Genomic DNA, 23,475 nt, shown 5'->3' with positions numbered 1-23,475 from the left:
AAGGCAATTGACCGTGTAGACTATAATGGGGGGTACACAGTCATGGTCCCATCCCATTAGAAGATTGCAACTAATAACTTATTCGAAACTGATATTCACACGACTGATATTTTGATAATGGCACTAGCCACCTTGTTTTACATTTTTTTGATTGATGTTGATAGCATCTTTAGTATTGTAACAGCCGTGGAAGGCTAACTAAAAAAGTGAAAAACAGAGTGAGTAGTGCCCTGTTGTGTTGATATCGACCAAAGGCCCTGGTTGTTTTGTATTTTGAGAATTGATTTTTTATTTTGAGAATTGATTTTGAGTCCAATATATCGGAAATCAATTCTCAAAATCCAAAACAAACAGGGCCTTTGTGGTCAAAGAATCAGTTTCTTTCAGATACTCAAATGGTGTTTGAATAGTAGGAGATGGTAAGAAATCACTTCTCAAAAGCAATTCACAAATTCCAAAAAGAAAAAGAAAAACAGGGCCATAACCATTCCAAACAGACTGCAACATTCAGAATGAGACTCTACAAACATTCTCCCAAAGTAGACTCAGATTTTACCTGGAATCATTTGGTTAATGTCTGACTCTCTCATGAACTCTATTTCATCTTCTAGTCTACCATTTGCAACTCACTCCCCTCCGATCACCAAGATACTCAACATTTTTACTTGGGCCACGCCATATCATCACTCAGCATGCAGAGAATTCTCAAGACATTGAAACCCTTCAAGTTTTCAAGTAATATAATCTTGTACACAAAATTGCACTTATAAGAGTGGTTACATCCTTCCAAACTCATGTACTATGTTAGAAAAAGAGGCACATCAACAATGACAACACACTCAGCTTATATTGAGGGGATTAATGGTACATTATCAGAGTAATCCGGACAAGGAAATATATTATCTACCTATATACATCTACAAAATTGCGGGGAATTATGAATAATTCTATGCTTGTAAGAGATCAATCCCCTTTGCCACCAGGACCCACTGCCACAATTTTAAAACAGTTGGCACAGCTCACATCGAAATGTAATGAATTTGAAAGATTTAAGATTGGAATCATTCAACGCCAAGATGACATATAAATTAGTTTGGTCTTCCAAGCCTGCATACAAAATGTAATGAATTTGAAAGATTTAAGATTGGAATCATTCAACGCCAAGATGACATATAAATTAATAAAATGAAAACTTACAGGTGGTCTTCCCCTCCTCTGTTGTAAGTATTCTAGGTTAGTTTGAGTAAACAGAAACCTTGATGCCTCACATCGAACCCATGTCTGACTTCCTAACCCCAGTAAATTAGCAACGACATAACCTTGTTTCATCAATTTAGTTTGCAACTTAATCAAAGGTAGATGGCTAATGTAGATAAGTCATCTCAGACTTTCCCTCCATATTGGAAATTCAATTTGTAATCATGCTGCAGAGTTGCAAGAGTGGTTCTGCAAGGGCCCTCTGCAAAATAAACACAACAAAAGAAAATGATCTTGAGCCAGAACATCTTATTCCAGATTATATATTGTTTTTTTTTTTTTTTTGAATGGTCAAGATTTCATTCAATAAAGAGACTGAGATGGTCAAGATTTCAGATTATATATTGTTGTTTTCTCTGTCCATGTGAATTTTAAGAATACTAACCTCCCAATACAGTGTGCAGTTGCTGGAGATCAGCTGGTGAGCATCCATCAATTAGGGCATATAAACCGGGTCTCAGCGCCTCATCTATTTCTCTGTCATTTACATATTTGAACGTCAATAACATCACAAAAGCAGGATTCTTATTTTAAAGCTTTCAATGCCAGTGAAAATTTCCCAGGTAATTAGATTCATGCTTATGATAATCAAAATGAAATTCAACAGGAAAGAAATACCAACCTTCTGATGCCCCTTTCAAGAGGGCCATATCCTGAATAAATCAATATGTAGGTGGATAAGAAGTGAAATGCATACTTCCCAAAGATATCCTTCTGCTGTCTTACCTGAAAAAGGATACGCAAAATAAAAAAAGATAAAATAAAAAATAAAAAAAAGAAGGCAATTTAATAGAGTGGTGGTTCAAATCCAAATAAATCTGGTAAACATAGAACTGATGTGGACTGTATTCGAACATTTGATGACCACCGGAAACTGAAAATATGGTGCGAGTGTTCTCAAGTGTAACCTGCCAATCCTTTATTCCTCTGAGTTTAACATACTTAGTAATTAATAACCTATCTAGAAGCTCAAAGCAGACTCCAGATTTGGTGGATTCAGCATGCCTGAGCTACCAAGAAAACTGAGGAAAGAATACGCCAAGACCGCTCGAAATTTCAGCCAAGTTCTGAATAACTTAGAACTGTCCTTAAATTTAACTAAGCACCGAAAGAGTCTGGAAAAAACTGGCTCAAAGGCTTCCTTGAAAACATATTTCCAAAAGCTCAGTATTTAGCCAACTTGACAAGAATGCCGAAATCAACTAAACTTTAAACTTTAAAACAAGGATTGAAGGAAGCACTGGCAGGACATATGGTAACATGGAATGGTTCGGAGATTGGACAGTAAAAAGACCACTCAATTGCATATAACTGTATATAGTTATTTACAACAAAATCTGCAGTAACAGGAACTTATCGAACTCACATTACTATATACTTAAAAACAAAAACTTCCTCAAAACCAATTCTTTTTTATGGCCATATTCACTTTTGCCAACAAAACTGCCCAAAATGCTCACACTGGTTTAAAAAGGTAAATGAAGGTGGCTTCGCCCCATTATCAAAGCATGTTCATGCGGATAAAAGTCCCACAATTATATGATCCGATTGTATGTGCTCAAAAAAAGGAAAGAGAAATATTCGTGATAGAGATCAACATCCCTTGCGAGTTTATTCTCGGCAGGGCCGCCCTTGAGGAGCCTCGTAGAGATCTTTTTATTGTTATTTGTGCCCCCCTTAGGGATCTTTTTGTTATTATTAGTGTTATTAGGGGTATTTTGGGGCATTGCTGATTTATTAGGGTTATTTTAGTCTTTAGGGTGTTTTAGCCTTATAAGAATTCTTAATTAAGCAAGTTTCTTTCTTTTAGGGATAGTTAAAAGCCTATATATAGGCCATGCTACAGCTTTTATGATTAACTTTGATGATTTGAGAATTAATTGATTGAGATTTCCTCCCTGAGTTCTTCTCCCTGAATTCTCTTCTTCTCCTAATCTTCTTTTCTTCTTCTTCTTTCTAGTTCTTCTTCTAGTTCTCCTTCCCAGCCTGCACCAAATTTGGGCGAGAAAATACCTATGTTTTTAAACGTCATGGTAAAACAATTAAATTGAAAGCCGCACAACCTACGGATAAAGTTAAGGGTTCCAAGCTTAATTCATCTTCAAAGCCAACCAAACAAAATGGTCTCAATATTCTGAATCGCAAATAATTTGAAGGAGCCAGTCAAGAGACAGGACATATGTTGGTATTAGTGGATGAAGGAGCTCTTCAGCTATCATCAGAGCAGCCAGTTGACCTACCACCTGAGGTCAACCAGTTATTACAGGAATTTAACGGTGTGATTCCTGATGAGCTCCCTACAGAATTACCGCTCATGAGGGATGTTCAGTATGCGATTGACCTGATCCCAAGTTCTCAATTGCCCAACCTTCCACACTACCCCATGAATCCTCTTGAGCAAGCTGAGTTGCGCAGACAAGTCGAGGAATTATTAGAGCGGGGTGTGATCCGAGATAGTCTTAGCCCTTGTGCTTTACCCGTGTTGCTAACACCAAAGAAAGACGGGTCATGGAGAATGTGCGTTGATAGTCGTACCATAAATAAGATCACAATCAAGTACCGCTTTCCAATACCCCGTCTAGATCTGTTAGCAGGGTCTCGTTGGTACAGTAAGATCGACTTACAGAGTGGATACCACCAGATACGAATTCGTCCAGGTGACGAATGGAAAACCGCCTTTAAAACACCATACGGATTGTTCGAATGGTTAGTTATGCCCTTTGAGTTATCTAACGCTCCAAGCACATTCATGAGGGTAACGACTCAAATCTTACGTCCGTTTTAGGCAAATTTGTAGTGGTATTCTTTGACGATATTTTGATCCTTAATCGATCAAAAAGAGTACATCTGGATCACCTTAGGCAAGTTCTTGAGATACTTTGAGAAGCCAAATTTTATGTCAATCTCAAGAAGTGCTCGTTTATGCAAACATAGGTGATATTCCTTGGTTTTATTGTCTCGGAAAAGGGTGTTTCTGCTTACCCTGAAAAGGTAAGAGCAATTAATGAGTGGCCCCCGACGCTTCCTAAGACACTTTCTGAGGTTCGAAGTTTTCATGAATTGGTCACATTTTATTGAAGGTTTGTTAAGGGTTTCAGTACCCTTACGGCTCCCATAACGGAATGCATGAAGAAAGGAGAGTTCTGTTGGACCCCTGTAGCTACTCGCACTTTCCATAGTATCAATCAGAAGATGATTTACGCTCCTGTCCTAGCTCATCCTGACTTTCTAAAGTCTTTGAGGTTTCATGTGATGCGTCAGGAGTAGGGATAGGAGGTGTCTTAAGTCAAGAAGGACACCTTGTAGCCTATTTTAGCGAGAAACTAAATGAGGCTAAACAACGATATTCTACATATGATAAAGAGTTGTACGTTGTTATACAAGCGTTGTTTCATTGGAGGTATTACTTATAACCTAAGGAGTTTGTCATGTATTCTGACCACGAAGCGTTGAAATACCTTCATTCACAAAAGAAATTAAATCAAAGGCACGCTAAGTGGATAGAATTTCTACAAGAAGATACATTTGTCCTCAATCATCGGGACGGAGTCGAAAAAAAAGTCATTGATGCCTTAAGTCGTGTGGTTATGGTCTTACAGTCTATGAGCGTCAAGGTCATAGGATTTGATAGGCTGAAAGACGAGTATGCCACATGTCCTGATTTTGGCATCATCTTTCAAGATGTCCATGATGGTAACCGTCGAGACCATGTTGATTTCTTACTACAGAACGGTTATCTATTTCGAGGATCTAGGCTATACATTCCCCGAACTTTACTTCGAGATTTCTTAGTTTGGGAATTCCATGCTGGAGGTCTAGTTGGACACTTTGGCAGAGACAAAACAATCTCATTAGTCGATGATCGATTTTATTGGCCACCTTTAATCAAAGACGTAGTGCAAATTGTTTCTCAGTGTCGTACTTGCCAATTGGAAAAGGCAAAGAAGCAAAACACTAGATTATACCCGCCTTTACCTATTCGTCATTCGCCATGGCAAGATGTCAGCTTAGACTTTGTCCTTGGATTGCCTGGGACAGCTAGAGGACATGACTCCATCCTGGTTGTGGTAGATCATTTCTCACGGATGGCTAACTTTATTCAGTGTAGCAAGACAGTTGACATCGGGCATGTTGCTAAGCTGTTCTTTAAAGAGGTCGTCAAACTTCATGGGCTTCCTATCTCGATTGTGTTTGACAGAGATGTCAAATTCGTTGGCTATTTTTGGAGGACAGTGTGGAAACTCTTCGGAACCCAATTGAAGTTTTCATCAGCATTTCATCCACAGACCAATGGTCAGACTGAGGTCGTTAATCGTAGTTTGGGTGATTTGTTGAGATGTTTGGTAGGAGACCGTCAAGGTACATGAGATCTTTTGTTATTGCCGAGTTCGCGTACAATAGTTCTGTTAATCGGACTACTGGAAAGAGCCCCTTTGAGGGTGTTCATGGCATCAACCCTCGTGAGTCTGTTGATCTTATACCATTACCCCCTGATGCCCGTCCCTCTCAGTCAGCCGATTCTTTTGCCCAGCACATTCGTGACCTACATGTTGATATCCGTCGTAAGGTTTCTACAAGTAATGTTGATTACAAACTAGCCGCTGATGTACATCATCGGAACTTGAATTTAATGAAGGCGATTATGTTATGGTTCGTATTCGCCCTGAGCGTTTCCCTCTCCATTCTTTCAAAAAGTTACATGCTCGAGCCATTGGACCTTTTCGTATCCTTCGTAAATATGGCTCTAATGCATATTTAATAGACTTACCTGCTGATATGAATATTAGTCATGTATTCAATATCGAAAATCTTATCACATAACGAGGTACCTTCGAGCCTCCTACCATGCCGACAGATGTTTCTACAGGTCGGACTGCAAGCTCTTTTATTCCAGCCCCCGTACCAGTGGTTCCACTAGTTCCGCCGTTTCTTGCCAACCAGATTGATGCTATACTTGCCGATGAGATCGTTTCATCACGCCATGGCGGTTTTCAGTGCTATCTTGTCAAGTGGCGTTGTCGACCAGATTCCGACGCTACTTGGCTTACAGAGGAAGAGCTTCGTCGTTTGAACCTCAATATCTTGGAGCAGTACCAGACTCTTCACTCTCCGGAGGAGAGTTCTTTTCAGCAGGGGGGAAATGATGGAGATCAACGTCCATTGCGAGTTTATTCTCGGCAGGGCCACCCTCGTGGAGCCCCGTAGAGATCATTTTATTGTTATTTGTGCCCCTTAGGGATCTTTTTGTTATTTTTAGTGTTATTAGGGGTATTTTGGGGCATAGTTGATTTATTAGGGTTATTTTAGTCTTTAGGGTGTTTTATTCTTTTAAGAATTCTTAATTAAGCAAGTCTCTTTCTTTTAGGGATAGTTAAAAGCCTATATATAGGCCATGCTACAGCTTTTATGATTAACTTTGATCATTTGAGAATGGATTGATTGAGATTTCCTCCCTGAGTTCTTCTTCTTCTCCCTGAATGCTCTTCTTCTCCTCCTAATCTTCTTTTCTTCTTCTTTCTTCCTCTTCTTCTAGTTCTCCTTCCTAGCCCACATCAATTCGTATGGGGGGGAGTTTTAATATATGAATTTAATGCCCTTAATGGAGGGTGGTTGACCAAGCTAAATACAAAAATGTCCCACAAAACTTAAGTAATTAGACCATTGACAATAGGATCTAATTTCAAATAACTTGTAACTCTGAATAAGGTGCAGCTTGGTCTGAGAGATCAATATTCATGTAAGCATGTTGTTAAAAAAAATGAATAAACTTCAACTTTGCAGTAAATGAAACAAAAAAATGAAATAATCCATAGTTACCGGGGTTGGAAATGAATTTGGGAAGCAAACGTGAAACGGAAACAAGAAACACAGAAAAAAATAGAGGGGAAATGAGAAACGGGAAAATATAGAAAATCACATGAGAAACGCATTGAGAAATGCCTTAGGAAACGGATTAGAAACATTTCAGAAATGATAGAAAAACGCAAATGAAAACACATGAAACATAAAGGAAAATACAAAATATATGGTTTTGTAAATTTAAAATTTATTAAGGGCCCGTTTGGATGCCAAGAAGATTTTGATTTGGATTTCTCACATTTGCAGCCCTTTTTGCATTGTAATTTGGATCGGATCAGATTCTTGGATTTCTAAATCAGCAGCTGACAGTGAAAACAATCAGATTTCTAAATTTGCTGTGGAAATAAGAAATTGGAAATCCACAGATCTGGCAGTTTCCTTCCACCCTCTTTGCTCCTCAACCTCTCCCCTCCACTAGGAAGTATCCCCTTCCCTCTCTGTCTCCCTCTACATGAGCTGCCGGATCTATTCAATTTGTATTCAAAACTCAATTCCAAATCCAAATACAAAATGGGAGGTATCCAAACGGGCCCTAATTTCAAATTTCTATTTGAATATTTCTTATTTTTATTTTTTATTACAATATATATGCTACTGTTTTCCTTTTTAACATATATTCCGCAATTTTTTGTTGTGTTCCTTCCAAAATGATTTTCACACGTGTTTCCCACATGTTTCACGTATATTTTCTGAGTTTTCCATACGTTTCTCAAGGTTTCACACATCTTTCACATAAGTATCCCATATGGTTCTCATGTGTTTCCTATGCGTTTCGGAAACGTTTCCTCAATTTTTTTTATCATGTTTCAGAAACGTTTCTAAAACACATTTTAGGGGAAACGAGTTTCCCACCCACCCAAGAACTTTCCGGCTACTATGAAATAATCAAAAGCAATCTACTCAAAAAGACTCACCAAAAAAGCAACTGATGACTCTTAATGGAGTCACAGATTTCCTCCAAGAATGGAGACATAAGGATAACAAATATCCTAAAAAAATACAAAGTTTAACTACAAACATCATGCAATAGTGACTCAACCAACGGAGAAGAAAGTATTTCTTCTTCAGGTCTTCGTGATAAATAAGTGAGAAATCCGAAATTAGTCATATCGCATAAGCCTTCATATCATATGGGACCACAAATAAGACTGCCATAACATACAACAGCAGTCTTGATTGCAGCAAATGGAGTTTTTGGAGACACCAGCTTAAAGTAAAAGAGACTGTACACCTGAGCGTTTGAAATTTCATTAAGAACTAATGTGGACCTCAGGAAAAAAAACCTAGTAGGCACTGACAAGAATAATACTGATTAACCCGGACAGGTGTGGCTCTTTGGCTTAAAGTCATGGGTATGCTCCCCATTGACACGAGTTCAAATCCCCCCCGGGCTTAACCAATGCGTGTGGAATAGTCTCACCCTAGAAATTTGATTGGGGATACCGTATGTCATCAAAAAAAAAAAATACTGACAGCGAGAAAAAACTGATGAAACTCAATGACAGAAGCAGAGAGGATTGCAGAGAACAAAACTACAGAAAGAGGCTCACATGTATGAAAATGACTATCCATAGCATTCTTACAAAATACGGATATGGAAAGACTAAGCAGCCAAAATAAATTTGGGGTCATCAAGCTATTCTTAAACTTACCTGCGCAATGTAAGCCTAAATTATCATTTAAGAAAACCAAACATGGTGTATCCAATTTAAATATCTACAAGAAGAGAAGCGTGACACATCATCAAGTTGCATGTTTCTAGCATCACAAACCTCTTCATAAATCCTCCGGAGAAAGCTAGCACATTTTACTCCCTCTTCAACGTCCCAAGCAGGAAAATCTTTTTTGCTGACTAAATTACCGCCCACCATCTCCAAACAGTAAAGGAGAATGCAAACTGAATCTTCTAGCAGAGCGACGCATCGTTCAGACTCACTGTAATATACAAAAGGAATTAGTAATTAGTGCTCAAATTTTTAGAAAAGTTGAAGCAAGGTAACAAAACCATTCTTTGAGGAAACTTAAACCAAAACAGAAATACAAATTTTTTAAATTTTGGTTTCAGTTTTAAATTTCGATCCCGGCTGAAATCCGAAATTTCGGTATTTCGGCCGAAATTTAAAACCATGGAATCTAACTCCCATGTCAACAAACTACAAAAGAGGCATCAAATAACCAGAATCAAATGTCAATAAGATAACACAGTAAAGAGTCATGAGTAACCACTTTAACTGTTTAGAGGATCAACATATGATACACGTTAAACCCTCAAAATGGAATAACTGCATGAAATAGAATATGTGATATCCAGGTGATACATCTAAGATGTAGAACATAAGAACAAAATTTGCCCCTCAATATTTATCTACGTAACTCTATAAAATCAATTGCTATTAAGATTATGAAAGGAAACGAAGAAGACAAGTATTCAAATGCTTTTAATTAAATGGTTAGCCTAGCTTTAATGATTTAAAATGGGAAAGGGAATGAATAAATAAGAAGAAAAGAAGTTCGCAAGATGGGAGAAGGGAGTTCTTGATCATACCCCCTCACCAAAAATTATTATTAAAAATGATAGTTTCACAAAATCACAATTTGTCACTTCGAATACAAAAACTAACACACCATATGTCTAACACTCCCCTTCAAGTTGGGCATAGATGCCTTTAGTATGGTTTAGAATAATGATAGATATGTTGTTAAGAATAATTAATTAAGGTTCATGAAAATGGCAACTCCATACACCAATTGAGTGCATGCTTGTTGGATGGATTTTTAACCATTGTATATATAGAAATTTATGACAAGTTTATATTGATGTGAGGCGCCTCTGATGGAATAAATAGCTCAAGTTTTATCTTCTTCAGTTCTGTAGTTTGTCATACGTAAATTTCTAAGACAGCTGGCCTGCATGTAGTAGAAACCTTTTACAAATCAAATAGCAGAGGAAAATTTTGAGTTCTTCCTTATTTTGATAATTGCACATTCTACATGTACCCATCACCAATTCAATCATGGCACTTTTCAACAGATGAACTGCCCTTACTATGCAGAACAATAAAACAATTTTCTCCTAAACTGCCCATGACCAAGGTTTTAAATTTTGACCGAAATCAGTTTTAAATTTCAGGCCCATGACCAAGGTTTTGAATTTCGGATTTCGGTCAAGACCGAAACCGAAATTTCAGAAATTTCGGGAAAATGCAATTTTTTTTAAAAAAAATTAAAAGAAAGTGGCCGAAATTTAAAACCTTGCCCATGACCATGACCAAAAATGTCCAAAGTTTCGTGTCAAAAGTATGTTCATAGAAAGAGAAAAGGAATAGAATGCATACCTTTTCCGATGCCTAAGAATGGCGCACAATAGCCTGCAGCATGCGGCATACAAGTCTACAGAGAACTGACGATCTAAAATATGAGGATTCCCATCCGTCGGATATCTCACTTTTTGGTTAGCTGAGAACATTAAAGTCGGAGTATTTGGGGAAGCTCTTAGGTGACAAAAATGTTTAAAAAGTGTTGTAGCCATTTGCAAGCCCTGAGCCACATGGGAAGAATCCATTTGAAATAGAGAATGTCTTGCGGCAATTTTTGTCAATACCTCAACACACATAAGAATGACTGATCCTGGATCAGGGTCGTTTTCATTTTTATAGTTTGGCATCTCTTGACAGAAAATAAAAGGACTCTGGAGGTGCAGAACAATGTTGAATAAAGCATTAATAAAGCTTTGGACATGTCTTTTAACAACATTCGAACGCTTGTGCCCTGGAAAACATGTCTAGAGTTAGAACGCTTTATTTCCAAAATTATTAAGCAAGAATTTATGCCATTCAAAAAAATACTAAGCAAGAATTTAATGGTCGTGATGCAACATAATTATGGGTCTTTGGTTGAATAGCATGTCATGAAATGTGGCACTTAAAATCATCAGCCCTGCCTCTTTGGTTCACAATAAAAAAATCCTTGCACACAATTTTGAAAAAAAAAAGAACTCGTTAGGTTCTCCCAAATGCAACTTATACAAGAAAAGTACTCCAAACGGTATACCTCCACTCTTCTTCCAGGACTATTAATGCTAGACATTTCCATATGATACAATACAAGGCCGCATCATTTGTCCTTAAGAGCATATATAATCTCCATGTCAGGAAAAAAGAAAACAAAAAAGAACTCTTCATGTAACCAAAATATTTAGGCGTGATGAGTTTTTACTGGGGATTCTTAGTGCAAATACTGATCTTCATCAGAATGAGCGAAGGAAAAGATCGAGGGTCGATCATCAAATGATTAGTTACTAAAAAAAAATCATATTATTTTTTTGTTTTTTCTTATTGCCCAAATTTCTTTATCATTGATTTTCAGAAATTTCACGTTTGCATACTTAAATACCTTCAATACGATCCATATGTGGAGTTGATATTTCCACCACCTTTTTCAGTCCTTGATCCATATGTGGTGAAAATATCAACCCTAGTAGAGATGATGGGATATTGGAGGACATGTTTAATAATGACAAAAGTCAAGAAGAGAGAAGGGTAGTTGTCTGGGAATAGAAATGGCATGCATGCAACATCCATTTATATCCAAGAAGAATCTCTTCAAACGGCTTCGTGAATCCACCCATTCTTCCACCTAGGAATTTGATTTAGACCACCCGTTTAATTCCCAATCAAAACTAAATTAAAGGAGACCACTCTAAGCACAGAAAACAAGTCAAGAAGTTTGTGAAACAACCAGTTGCTCCAAAAGCTTAAGCTGATGGAGAAGGCATTATTTAATCTTTTATACTTTAACACTCCCCCTCACGTGTGGTCCCTCTTTTGGATTTGGCCCTTGCATGTGAATTTTGGAGGTTTGAACTCAGAACCTTTGGCTGTGATACCATGTGAAACAACCAGTTACACCAAAAGCTTAAGCTGTTGGAGAAGGTGTTAATTAATCTTTTATACTTTAACAAAGTTAAAAGGTTGAAAAATCATAAAACACCCCGAGAGTTTAGCAGAACTGTAATGAAATAGGACTTCGACCAAAAAGTGACGAACACCCTTGGCAACAGTCTAAGAGAATACTAGTTGTTCGGACTGAAAAAATTTTAATGCTGAGTTCTAGGTGCATGTTTGACAAACATTTCACTTCTTTTCCTTCACATACTCCGTGTGAGGGTTTGACCCGTCGGATAGACATCAGAGGGTGAGCTCTAGGGGCATGTACAACAAACATTTCAGTTTTTTTCCTTCACATACTCCGTGCAAGCATTTGATCCGTCAAATAGACATCGGAGCGTGAATCCCAAACGGTTAGACCAAGTACAACCTCAATCTAGCAAGAATGTGATGCTGGTTAGTCGATGGAATGCTCACCAAGCCGATTGACTAGTTCTTAACCAATCAGAGGAGTTTATTCCAATCGGCCGGGCAGAGTGGTGCCTTTATATTTCTCGCATAGATTAATCCTTCATTGCACTTAGTTCATTAGCCCTATGGCATTCCCTACTTCTGGCCAACGGAAAATAAGGCACGCCGGACATGACCAAAGTACTCGACCCTCTCTCTTACTTCTTAGAAATATGTATTTTGATCCTGATTGGAGAACACCATATTTTTTGTGGCATCCTTCAATTCATGAAGGGTGAAATTTAATTGCAGAAAGTGATGCACTTTAGCAGCTTGCAAAAAATAACAGCTACAGGCAATGAATGTTAAAAACTTAAAATCCACAAAATTATGTACATTAATACAAAAAAACATGAGCAAAGGGCACATAGTTGCGAGCAAATAATCAAACATAAAGGGCGGCCCAGTGCACGAGGCTCCCGACATTGCAGGGTCTGGGGAGGGCTAGATGTACGCAGCCTTACCCCTGCTTTGCAGAGAGGCTGTTTCCATGACTCGAAACCGCGACCACCAAGTCACAATGGAGCAACCTTACCGTTGCGCCAAGGCTCGCAAATAATTAAACATACAGGCGAATAATCAAACATACATTGCAGATAACATAACAGCAAAGATGGGATAATTAAAAATTGTATTTCTGAAGAAAAAGTATCATATAAGGAAGATGAATAGAAAAAGGAAAAATTCAGGAAAAAGAAGTCTTCAGAAATAGGGAAAGCATATACTGGCAAATGTATAGGACAGATCTTATTATTTATCAAATGGAGCAGCTCCTGTAAAGCAAATCTTTTATACTTGGATAAAAAATGGCAATTATTGAAGCAATAAAAAAGAGATAATTAAGAGAATATCATTAGTAATAAAGAAAGCAATACCACTGTTGCCCTGAATCAGATAGTTAAGAGAATTTGTAGTAATCTAAAGTACCTTCAACAAATTCAAGAACCAAATCCAAGCAGTCAATACCCGCCGCAACAATAGTAGAAACCTTTCCACCATTTATACTGCCAGTATTTAGTTCGTAGATCATTTTGCTTCCTTCCTGGACCCCGACTAGTGCTCTTTCCAACGCCTGTACTGCCGACAAAAGATGTAACTCCACTGGCTTCCTTATGAACATTTTGAAGGACATTCTAAGCCTAGATTTAAATTCATTCAAGTTGTACTGCTCGGGACCCGCAGGGGATGCATTATTCCCAGATGATCCTTCTTGAGCTTGAAGTGTTTTGGTACTTGACTCTGTCTCATGAGATGCTAAAGTTGCGGCTTTGCCTTGTAATGAAATACATTTACCGATGGCCCTTAGATGCATACCGATTAGCAAGGCATACAAATTTCTTGACAACACGGGATCAGTTGACGGAAAGTATCGTCCTAAAACTTCCAGATATTTTATAATGCCATCTAAAAGAACAAAAGAAAATGGATGTGGAGAACCAAGCATTTCTGAGAATTCCGACAGCACAAAATGTGAAGTTCCAATAAGAGTAATTGTTGAAGTTGTTTTGGATTGACTACTTTCAATCCATGGTTTCAAAACCCTCAGAGAGAATAATAGATTCTTTAGCTGCAGAATAGCTGCCGATGCAATAAAGAGTTGTCCAAGTAAAAAAGCTAGTTCGGGACTTTCACCTTTCAACAAGTTTCGCAAAAAAGACCTATTCAAATGTCGAATCTCAAATACATAAACCCCATGAACCTCGGTCGTAGAATTTGCAGAACAGTTTGCAAGCAATGATTGAAACTTTTGCTCCATGAATCTCGAAGTTTTAGAAAAATTAGTTCCTGAATTCCTGGAATTTTTATTCTCTTTATCTGGATCAGATGCTGAGAAGTCATAAATTCCATATGGCAAGTCTATCGCCTGTGGCTTTCCACGAGAAATATCATTCTCACATCCTGAAAATTTGAATGCAGTCCTCAGAGCCACCTCCAAGCTAAACTCTTCCTTCATGCAATCTGACATGGAAGGGTTTTGGGCAGGACATAAACTCCCAGCATATGGATTATCATCTACTAATAACATGTTTAAGCAATAATTTACAAAATCCTCAAATGCATTTATACAGAGATTTAATTTAGAAGCATGACCAAGCTTCCATCTTGATGATTTTTCTTTTTCCAATAAGTGATTCTTGTCTATGTCATTCAAGGTAGATGCTATGCCCCATAGAAAACCTTGAAGACAGGAAATCAAAGAAGATAAGCTATTCCAGTTGCCAAAATGGGACCCCACATCAGATTTTGAATGACAAACAGTACCCTTCAAAGTAACCAGTAAACTTTTTGATTGTTCCTGTAATATCTCTGCCATATGTTCCACACATTTCCAGACATTAAAGTGCTCAGAAGAATCAATGTGTAAATCGGCATCCATTTGATTATCCCGTTCACCGGAATTGTGTAGTTCTGCGCTAGGGTTCTGCTCAGATATTAGGGTTTCCACTGCTACCTTCAATTGGCCTTCACTCAGTGACAAAAATATACATGCTGTATGATCCATCAAAGAGAAGAACATATCTTTCACCTGCCTAGAAGTCTCCTCTTCAGAAAATCCATGTGACAGTCCAACCACAGCTGAGACTGACTTCAGAAGCCACAAAATAGAAAACGAATCCTCAGACAGAGTAGAAATAAGTAGGGATTGTCTAAGATTGAGCTTCACCTCATCAGATGCCATTACTAGATATCTCAAGGCCCTCCGGCAACAAACAAATAATTTTAATATCTCATAATGATCGTGCAAAAATAATTCACCGCGACAGTTTAACAAACTTGGAACCAAATGCCTGAGAAAACAGAAAACTTAACTATTAGCAAATAAAAATCTTAGAAAGAGAAAAAAATGCATCAGTTTCAAAAACTATGCACTTCTGAGACCCTTTTAAAATGGAATTGAAAGCAGGCTTAAGATTGGTCCACATCTAACTAAAATGGAATAGTCTGACACTAAAATGCAGGTCTTCATGCTTATACATTATGCACAAGAAGCATTGAGGGAGATAAGGATAGTACGGAAGATTATTTCAACAATCTACATAACAGTAATTTTTTTCCATTAGGTCCCCAAAAAATAGCACAGTATAACATGCAGTGAAATAGTTACAGAGCAATCATTTTTTATTTATTTTTTTGAATGGCTTAGACAGCAATCATTTTATCATTGTATCACCTTTTAAACTTGCTTTCGCCAACATTTGTATGCAACCAAGACTGTACGTGCATCTTTCCCTAATGTATGTTTCTCTTAAATGGGAATTGAGCCTTCTCCCTTGTGGTCATGGGCCATGGCCAAGTTTCAAAGGTTCAAACTTCGCATGTCTATCAAGTAAAGGAAAATATTTCTGGCAAAAGCTATCACTGATCGGGACTACGTCATCATCTCTGATATCCTTCCTGTATCATTTGTTTTATGTGTTCTGCTTTGCTAGGGCCATCTTGTCCCTAGCATTGTTTTATGTGTTTTGCTTTGCTAGGGCTATCTCGTCCCCAGCTGTACCTTTTTTCTAGCCCTCGAGCCTTTCTTATTGAATTTATCTTTCCAAAAAGATCCTCCAAGTTTAGGGTGAAGGTAGAACATAGCACATGAAGATTATTGTTATCCACATTTTTTTATGACATTTTTTTTTTAAATGATAACCATTATATTGATGAAGGACCGAGATGGTCAAAGGTACAAAGAGGAGCCAAAGCCAAGGCAAAAAACAAAGCAAATATACAGGAATTAAGGAGGGAGGGAGTCGAAAAGAGCAAGAGCGTCCTTAGAGACCCCGTCTCTCGCAAGACGATTGGCCACATGATTAGCAGAGCACAAAACATGAGAGAAAGACCGCGAGAAGCGAGCCATCCAATCAAACATCTCATCAAAAAGGGAATCAAACCGCCAAGGAGGTTTTTGGGCTTTATTAAGCCATTTAATGGCGTTCATGGAATCTCCTTCTACAATCACATTAACCACCCGGCATGGCCTTATTTACAAAATTTCTACCGAAATGTAAAAGATTTCCACCGAAATTATCGAAATGGCCGAAATTTTGTACTTTTCGGTGGAAATTTTTTACATGATTTCGGCCTAAATTTTCACCGAAACCGAAATATTTAGGTTTCCGTTGTGGCCGAAACCGACATTTAAAACCTTGCCACCCGGTCTCTGGCTAGCAGCTTCAATCCTTGATGGGCCACTTTCACTTCTGCTTCTGTTACATCGGCAATACCGATGGGGCCGGCAAAGGATCACAACACCTCTCCATGGGAATTTCTCAAAACACCGCCAATGCATGCCGGGCCCGGGTTACCAAAGCTAGAACCATCAGAGTTAAATTTCACAAAATCTAGCCGCGGAGAGGACCACTCTTGGGATATTTTGATCCTATTGGTCTCCGAGCCACAAATAACTCTCCATCCTTCCCAAAGATCATAAGCCAAGACAAATCTGAAAGACGGTAAGATCCTCACCCACGAAATCGTAAGGCCATTTTTTGATGACATTATTGTTATCCACATTAAATCGAGCATTGAATATTTCTCTCTCAATCCAATTCTTACAATGCTATTTGTTACTTGCAGTAGCCTTAGGTTCATAAATGGTCATAGCAGTTGTTTGCATGCCAATTCCAACGATGTTACATTCAATGCTTGGATGCATATAGTTCTACAAATATATTGGATATCAACCTTTTCCTTTGGGTGAAGATTAGTTGTTTCATAGACATGTTCTACAACATTAGTGTCACCATTAAAAATTCTTGTACCTTTTTTCAAAATAAATTGATGCCATTAAGGAATCAAAGACCGGGCATAAATGCTCATTGTAGCCACTATGGTCCAGATTAGATAAATACTATCAAACATAATGCATAACACCATAAAATGTTTGAACCAATAAAATGGTATAGAGAAGAGTCCACCACACCTTTCAATATTGAGAATATAAGTAGCATAAACTGAGAAAGGTCTAGCATGTGCACATCCTTTTGGGATCCAACATAAGAGATTAAGAAGACTTTGGCAAGATATGAGCTCTGTGCAAATGGAAGGAAATTTCCTTTCATCATGTGGATCATGTTTATCATTCATACCAACAACAGGATCTTTGTCGAGGATGTTCGAAACCTCTGACCAATCAGGCAAGGACTTAAAATCAGCATCACTTGAAAAAGAATCGCGAAATAGTGGTAATAATGTTTTCTCCAGAACGCCGCAAAACCTTGATGTTAAATGCCTGCAAAGAAACTAGGAGAGAAGATGGAATAAACACTCTGTGATACAGTAATACCTAGGCAACAATTAGCCTCATACAGCGGTACTAAAATAGGCAAGCATGGTTTAAAATTTCAGCCAAAATTCGGATTTCGGTTGGGACCGACACCGAAAGTACATAAATCCAAAATGTCGGCCAAAATTTCAGAAATTTCGGGAAAATGTAATTTTTTTCTGAAATTTACTTTTTTCCAAAATTTCGGCAGAAATTTCAGTATTTCGGCTATGTCCTAAATCGAAACCGAATTTTTAAACAATGTAGGCAAGAGAAGCAGAGAAAAGAAAGAAACAGTCAGACAATCAGAGAGAGAGAGAGAGAGAGAGAGCATTATGTGAAGCTGACGACATCATCTTACTGTTTGCTCATAAAGAAAAGTGTCACTGAGAAGTTCCAACGATATGTGATGAAGAGTGACATAACTTGGGCAGCCAGCCTCTTCAACATTAAGCACTTCAAGATTCCAGAATCCCCGTATACGGGGCAAGGAATGATGAAAGAGAAGAGATAAGAACCTCCTCAAATCCCTTTTAGTTGCATGAGCACACCAAATATCAGTGTTTTTGCAAAGGAGCCACCAAATTGCAATAGGCAGTGATGTATCACTCAGAGAGGAAATACCCAAATCCCATGCATCATCCCCCTTGATAGATGTAGACCGCCCCATTTTAAGCAATAACCGTAGGTACCCTGTCATGAAACCAGTCAGGTCTGCGGCTTCTTGCCGGGAAGCTAAAATAAGCTTTTTCCATTTTTTGCTTTCCTTCTGAGATAACCCACCATCATCCACCAACCTTATTTGGACAAGGCGTGCGTCCTTCTCCTGCAAGAACTCAAAAGCTTTTATCTGCCTGTTCAAATCAACAAGCCTCTGGAAGGCCATCAAGTGCAATATATAGACCAACGGCGCATAGCCTACAATACTGTCCTGAAGAAAACAATCTGAAACAGATTGTATAATGGCCAGAAGTGAAATGGAAGGCTTAATAATCCACGAAAAATAGCCTCCATCTATCCAGTCAGTCCTCTCTGCACAATCCTTTCCGGAGTACGCTGTAAATAAATCTCCCATTGCTATTGACGCCTTTTTTGAAGAATCAGGCGGCATGAGGCTAATTGACTGTCGGTATAAGCTTCGGCAGGATATGTAAATACGAAAGAAAAACACAAGAACACAAGAAGTGCTAGGTTTCGAAAACAGCAAATCCATTTTTCCCTCAGGTACATTGTGATTGAAAAGTCTATTGCCAATAACAGACAAAAGGAACTCGTCGACACTGCCGGATTGGCTTTTCACCAGACTACTAAAGCTCGAACCCAGTGCAGCCATCAGTTCCTTTATAGAGTTTCCAACAAGGATACTATTTCCTGTTGTGACAGGAGAAGAATCTAGTATAAACGCATATACTTCAGACAAAACCTTTCCTAGAAGGTCAGCTTGCAAACTTAAATCCAGGATACTGTATTCCTCTACACTTGTTGCTCCCATTTCTCTTCCAACAGGCCCCACTGGACAAGCTTTCATCCATTGCAAACATTCTTCAACATCCATTTTTAATTCCCGAATGCATCCGCTCACTTGCCCTTCTGGTATGGATTTGATAGCAGTACAAATGACGAGCTTGATCTCTTGTGAGCATATCAATGTTGCCACTGATTTTACACATATTTCAGAGGATAAACATCGTGTGTCGACATCATTGGCCTGAAATCTGAACAACCTCACCGCTTTGCATAATGCAAATATGGGGTTACTGACCTACATTAGTAGCATAAATATAAGAACAATATGCAAATTAACCCAACACAAGCACACTGGTATAAAATTGACTGCACTAAATCCTTAATAAGGAACACACTGGCACAAAATAAGGAAAAAAATACATGTAAAGTCAAAACAAAAGGAACATCAATGAAACAAAGCTGAGGAAACTGATTGATCAGAAGCTGCTGACAGCTCAATTTTCAACTTGGTTACAGTATTCAGAGAAGTGCAAGCATGCAATTCAGTTGCCTCTCTTCATTGTTATGATCGATAGGATCATAGGACTAATTTGCTTGACTATTATCACTCTAAACAACAGACTAATTATTAAAGACATTTGATGATTCTGAACAAAGCGCTCATTATTCTAATAGTCAACTCCAAGGCATCCGAAAATCAAACAATTTCTGAAAGGATGCCAAATAATTTAATTATTTTCAATAGAACATACTTTTATAATTATTAAGCACTCATTATTCTAATAGTGAAATGACTAATTGGCAGGAGAGAACCGAATGAAGAAAATAATTTCTATATAGCACAATCAAACACTAATATGTCCGTATGGATAATTTTAATTTTGGAAAAATAATGTAGTGAATTGATTTCATCAATTCAAACAGAAGAACACAATACTAACCTGACGAAGGTCCCTGTAGACACTAACCAATTGGCATCCAAGTTGCCGAATCTCTGGAACTAATAAGCAATGGTGTTGTGTGTTGACTAGAGATAGATCAATAGCCAGGAAAGAAAGCATCGTAAGCCATAAGCCTGCCAAGTCATTCCCAATAACCTTGTATTCAATTTCTAAGAAACAACCAATGGCAACAATAATCTCCTTAGATATCAATTGTAGCATATCTGTGCAAACCCCATCATCCATCTTTAATGCCGATGACCATAGTAGATGAATTTTGGCAGAAAATGAAATTATCGTGTCATATACCTCCTTCAAGAAATTTAGATGTGCTCCTTCAGATGTATCCTCCGTCCGCGCATACAGTTTTCCATGCATAAAACTGGAAAGTAACTTGTTGACAGATTTGAGAGTGCAATGAGCATCTGAAAACATGGTTTTGGAGCACTCTCCCACTTCAGAGCATTTTGTTTCAGAATACCTCTTAACATCAAGCACCAGAGGTTCCATAAACTGCACAAAAATATCAAAGATTGATTTACTTGTCTCTTTATCCAGCCTACTTGCAGAAAGAAGTTCAGCGGTTTCAGACTTGTTTCCATGGACCCTTGTTGTGTACATTGTCTTGGAAACATTAGAAGGGAGAGAGGCTCCCTTTTGCTTTCTTACTCTGTTAACAAACAAAATAAGAAGGTGTCCTACACCACCCAACACTGCCGGCATTTTCTTCTCCACCAAAATTTGTTCTAATTTCTGAAACAAATGCTTGTGATAGCTTTTGATAAACGCGCCCTTAGATTCTTTAACTCCCATCTTTCGATCATGTGAACCACCATACTTCTCCGAACCACGGATGCATAAAAACCCATCAATATGTGAGGAATGAAACAACCCATTCGACAAAATATCCTCAACTAACTTCAACAACCTCCCTGCAATTTCAGAGTTATTACCATCCAACAATACCAGCAAACCCAGCAATGGCTCGAGAAGTCGGTCCACGATAACAGGGAAAACATTTTTCGGATTCGGGTGAACCTTCAAAAAATTGGCAAATGGCTCAAGCACTAAACACGAAAGTTGCAAAAGCACACCCACATTGCAATCAGATAGGTAATTACTTAAAACCTTGTGAACTAAATCGAACACCGCCACTGCCAACGAAGTCCAAGCATCTATATTTGCATTGAAAGATCTCCCATGTGAATTGAAAAGCAAGAAAACACAATCCGAAACAGTACCGAACAATTCGGAGCATTGGGCAAAGTTCGAAACGGACAATGCATGTCTCACTACACGAGAAACTGATCTTAACAGAATTGGGGAAAAGCTCAATGAGGACTGAGATGACTCTTTTAAGCAGAAATTGAAAACAACCCAACAGCGAAAATCCAAACAAGATTCCAATTCCATCCCATCCACAATAAGAACATTCATCTTATCAGAAGAAATCAATATAGATTGAATCCAATCATTGAGAAAAGAGACTAACCGCGGTTTCTGCACATAGTCCAAACCTTGATTTTTATCTTCTTTGACAATTTCTGAATTGACGAATTCGAATGCGAGTTTGATTTTGCTGTAAGAAAACATGCCCTAGGTTAAAAAAAAAACAGAAAAAAAGAGGAGAAAGTACAAAACATGTTTGTGGGAAAAACGTGTGATAAAAAGGGGAGAAAGTTAAAAAGAAAGTACCTTTGAAGATCAAGCTCTTTGCTTTTGAGGAATAAGATCAGCTCGAGATTTTTCCAGACACCTCCTCGTGAGAGAGTCTGTATTTTTTCAACAGCTTTTTTCTTCTCTTCTTCTTCTTCTTCTTCTTCTTCGTTATCTGAGGAGTTTCTCTGTTTTCTCTTCTTTCTGAGATTTTGTTCTGTTTGAATCTCCGCCATGGGGTTTCTCTGTTTTCTCTTCTTTGTGTGATTTTGTTCTGATTCTACCTCTGCCATTTTCTGCTTCTTCCCTCCTATCTCAATAGGAGGTGAAGAGACTAGAGAAAAAGAAAGTAGGAGGAGGTTTTATGTAGGGTTTTGAGGGCAGTGGTCAGAGATCCGGCCTTGTTGTCCGAGAGTAATTAGATGACTCTCGGTTAGTAGGAAAAAAAAATGTGACCTAATTTGGGTTCGATTTGAGAACATGGGATTTTTTATTTTTTTTTCCCTTCCGATGACATAGGGTACCCCAAATTTTAGGGCGAGACTATTCCCTACGGATGGGTGCAATCACATGTCAACCACGCGCACATAGGATAAGCTCGGGGGATTTGAACTTGGGCGAATGGGGAGCATACCCACGACCTTAAGCCAAAGAACCAATCCCATAAGGGTTACATGGGATCAATATTAAGATCAATCCTAATGATCAAACTTTCGGCCTTGTAGTGAGAGGTGGATTGTAATCAAGACTGTTGATCTTGACATCACATCTTAAAGGTTGGGGCATGTCGGGCCGTCAAGAATTTTTTTATACATGATAAATCGGTATCTCCAAGTGGTGATAGAGACGTAGGGCAGCAGGAGGAGACAGATTTGAGGGGCCCATTGAGATGTGAGAAGTGGCTAAATTTTATGAAAAGGTTAATCAAATTTTGAGTAGATTTGATTGTTTCAAACACTAGTTTTTTTAATTTTAGTTTCTTGCTTTTAGTCACTTCACCTTCATCTCCACTTGGAGATGGTGATATATCATGAAGGGCAATGATAAATTCACACTGTAGGATGATTCTCACCCCTTTAATGTGAATTGACATTAATAAGCGTTAAAGTCTGCTGCATACCCTCCTTTGGAAGGGTGCGAATTATCCAACAGGGGGTGCAAATTTATCATCGGCCAAAAAAATAATGGTTGCCAAACCTGCCCTTAATGTCTATAGAAATCAACGGGTTATCTTTTGTTGGCAAAATCCAGAAGAATACTTGTATGAATTAAGGGAATGGGATCGTTGGATCAAGGTGGGAAGGACAGATTGTCCAACTTGTCTTGGACGTGAGATCAATGGGTCTAAATCATATTCATGTGAGCCCCAAAGAGTGAATGTCAAAAAAGAGCCTAGCAAGCTAGGATTTATCCTATCCTTGGATAGGCTTGGTATGCTCAATCCGGTGCCAATGGCTGGGGTATACAGTACTCTACAATTACGGTCTTTTGGGTTTGTTCAAGATAAAATTATCCAAGCAAGATAGCATGTTCTAATAATAGCTTATCCCAAGATTTTTATATCTTATTAAGAGCATCCCCAATAGGGAGGGTATGACTATACAAGTAGGATACATAATCCCATATATTTATTCAAGATAAAATT

At 38.2% G+C, this 23,475-nt stretch overlaps 1 protein-coding gene across 1 annotated transcript; it reads right to left on the bottom strand.

Annotated features, from left to right (window-relative positions):
* Positions 1-718: 718 nt before the first annotated feature.
* Positions 719-22,437, bottom strand: LOC143886454 (Urb2/Npa2 family protein). Its single transcript, XM_077390427.1, has 11 exons — positions 21,870-22,437; positions 20,175-21,753; positions 18,128-19,528; positions 17,425-17,744; positions 13,440-15,301; positions 10,452-10,884; positions 8,889-9,051; positions 1,880-1,983; positions 1,643-1,734; positions 1,198-1,459; positions 719-1,107 (listed from the first exon to the last, which is right to left on the bottom strand). Exons 1-10 carry the CDS (start codon positions 22,121-22,123, stop codon positions 1,383-1,385), a joined length of 6,285 nt encoding a protein of 2,094 aa, XP_077246542.1. The 5' UTR covers positions 22,124-22,437; the 3' UTR covers positions 719-1,107; positions 1,198-1,382.
* Positions 22,438-23,475: the final 1,038 nt, after the last annotated feature.

This window comes from Tasmannia lanceolata, unplaced genomic scaffold, assembly GCF_043159265.1.
Source record: "Tasmannia lanceolata isolate RefF3 unplaced genomic scaffold, GAP_Taslan_0.1 ptg000011l, whole genome shotgun sequence".
In the NCBI taxonomy this organism is placed as follows: Eukaryota; Viridiplantae; Streptophyta; class Magnoliopsida; order Canellales; family Winteraceae; genus Tasmannia; species Tasmannia lanceolata.
Note: the sequence above shows the minus strand (reverse complement) of the source record. Positions and strands in the feature narration are given on the sequence as shown.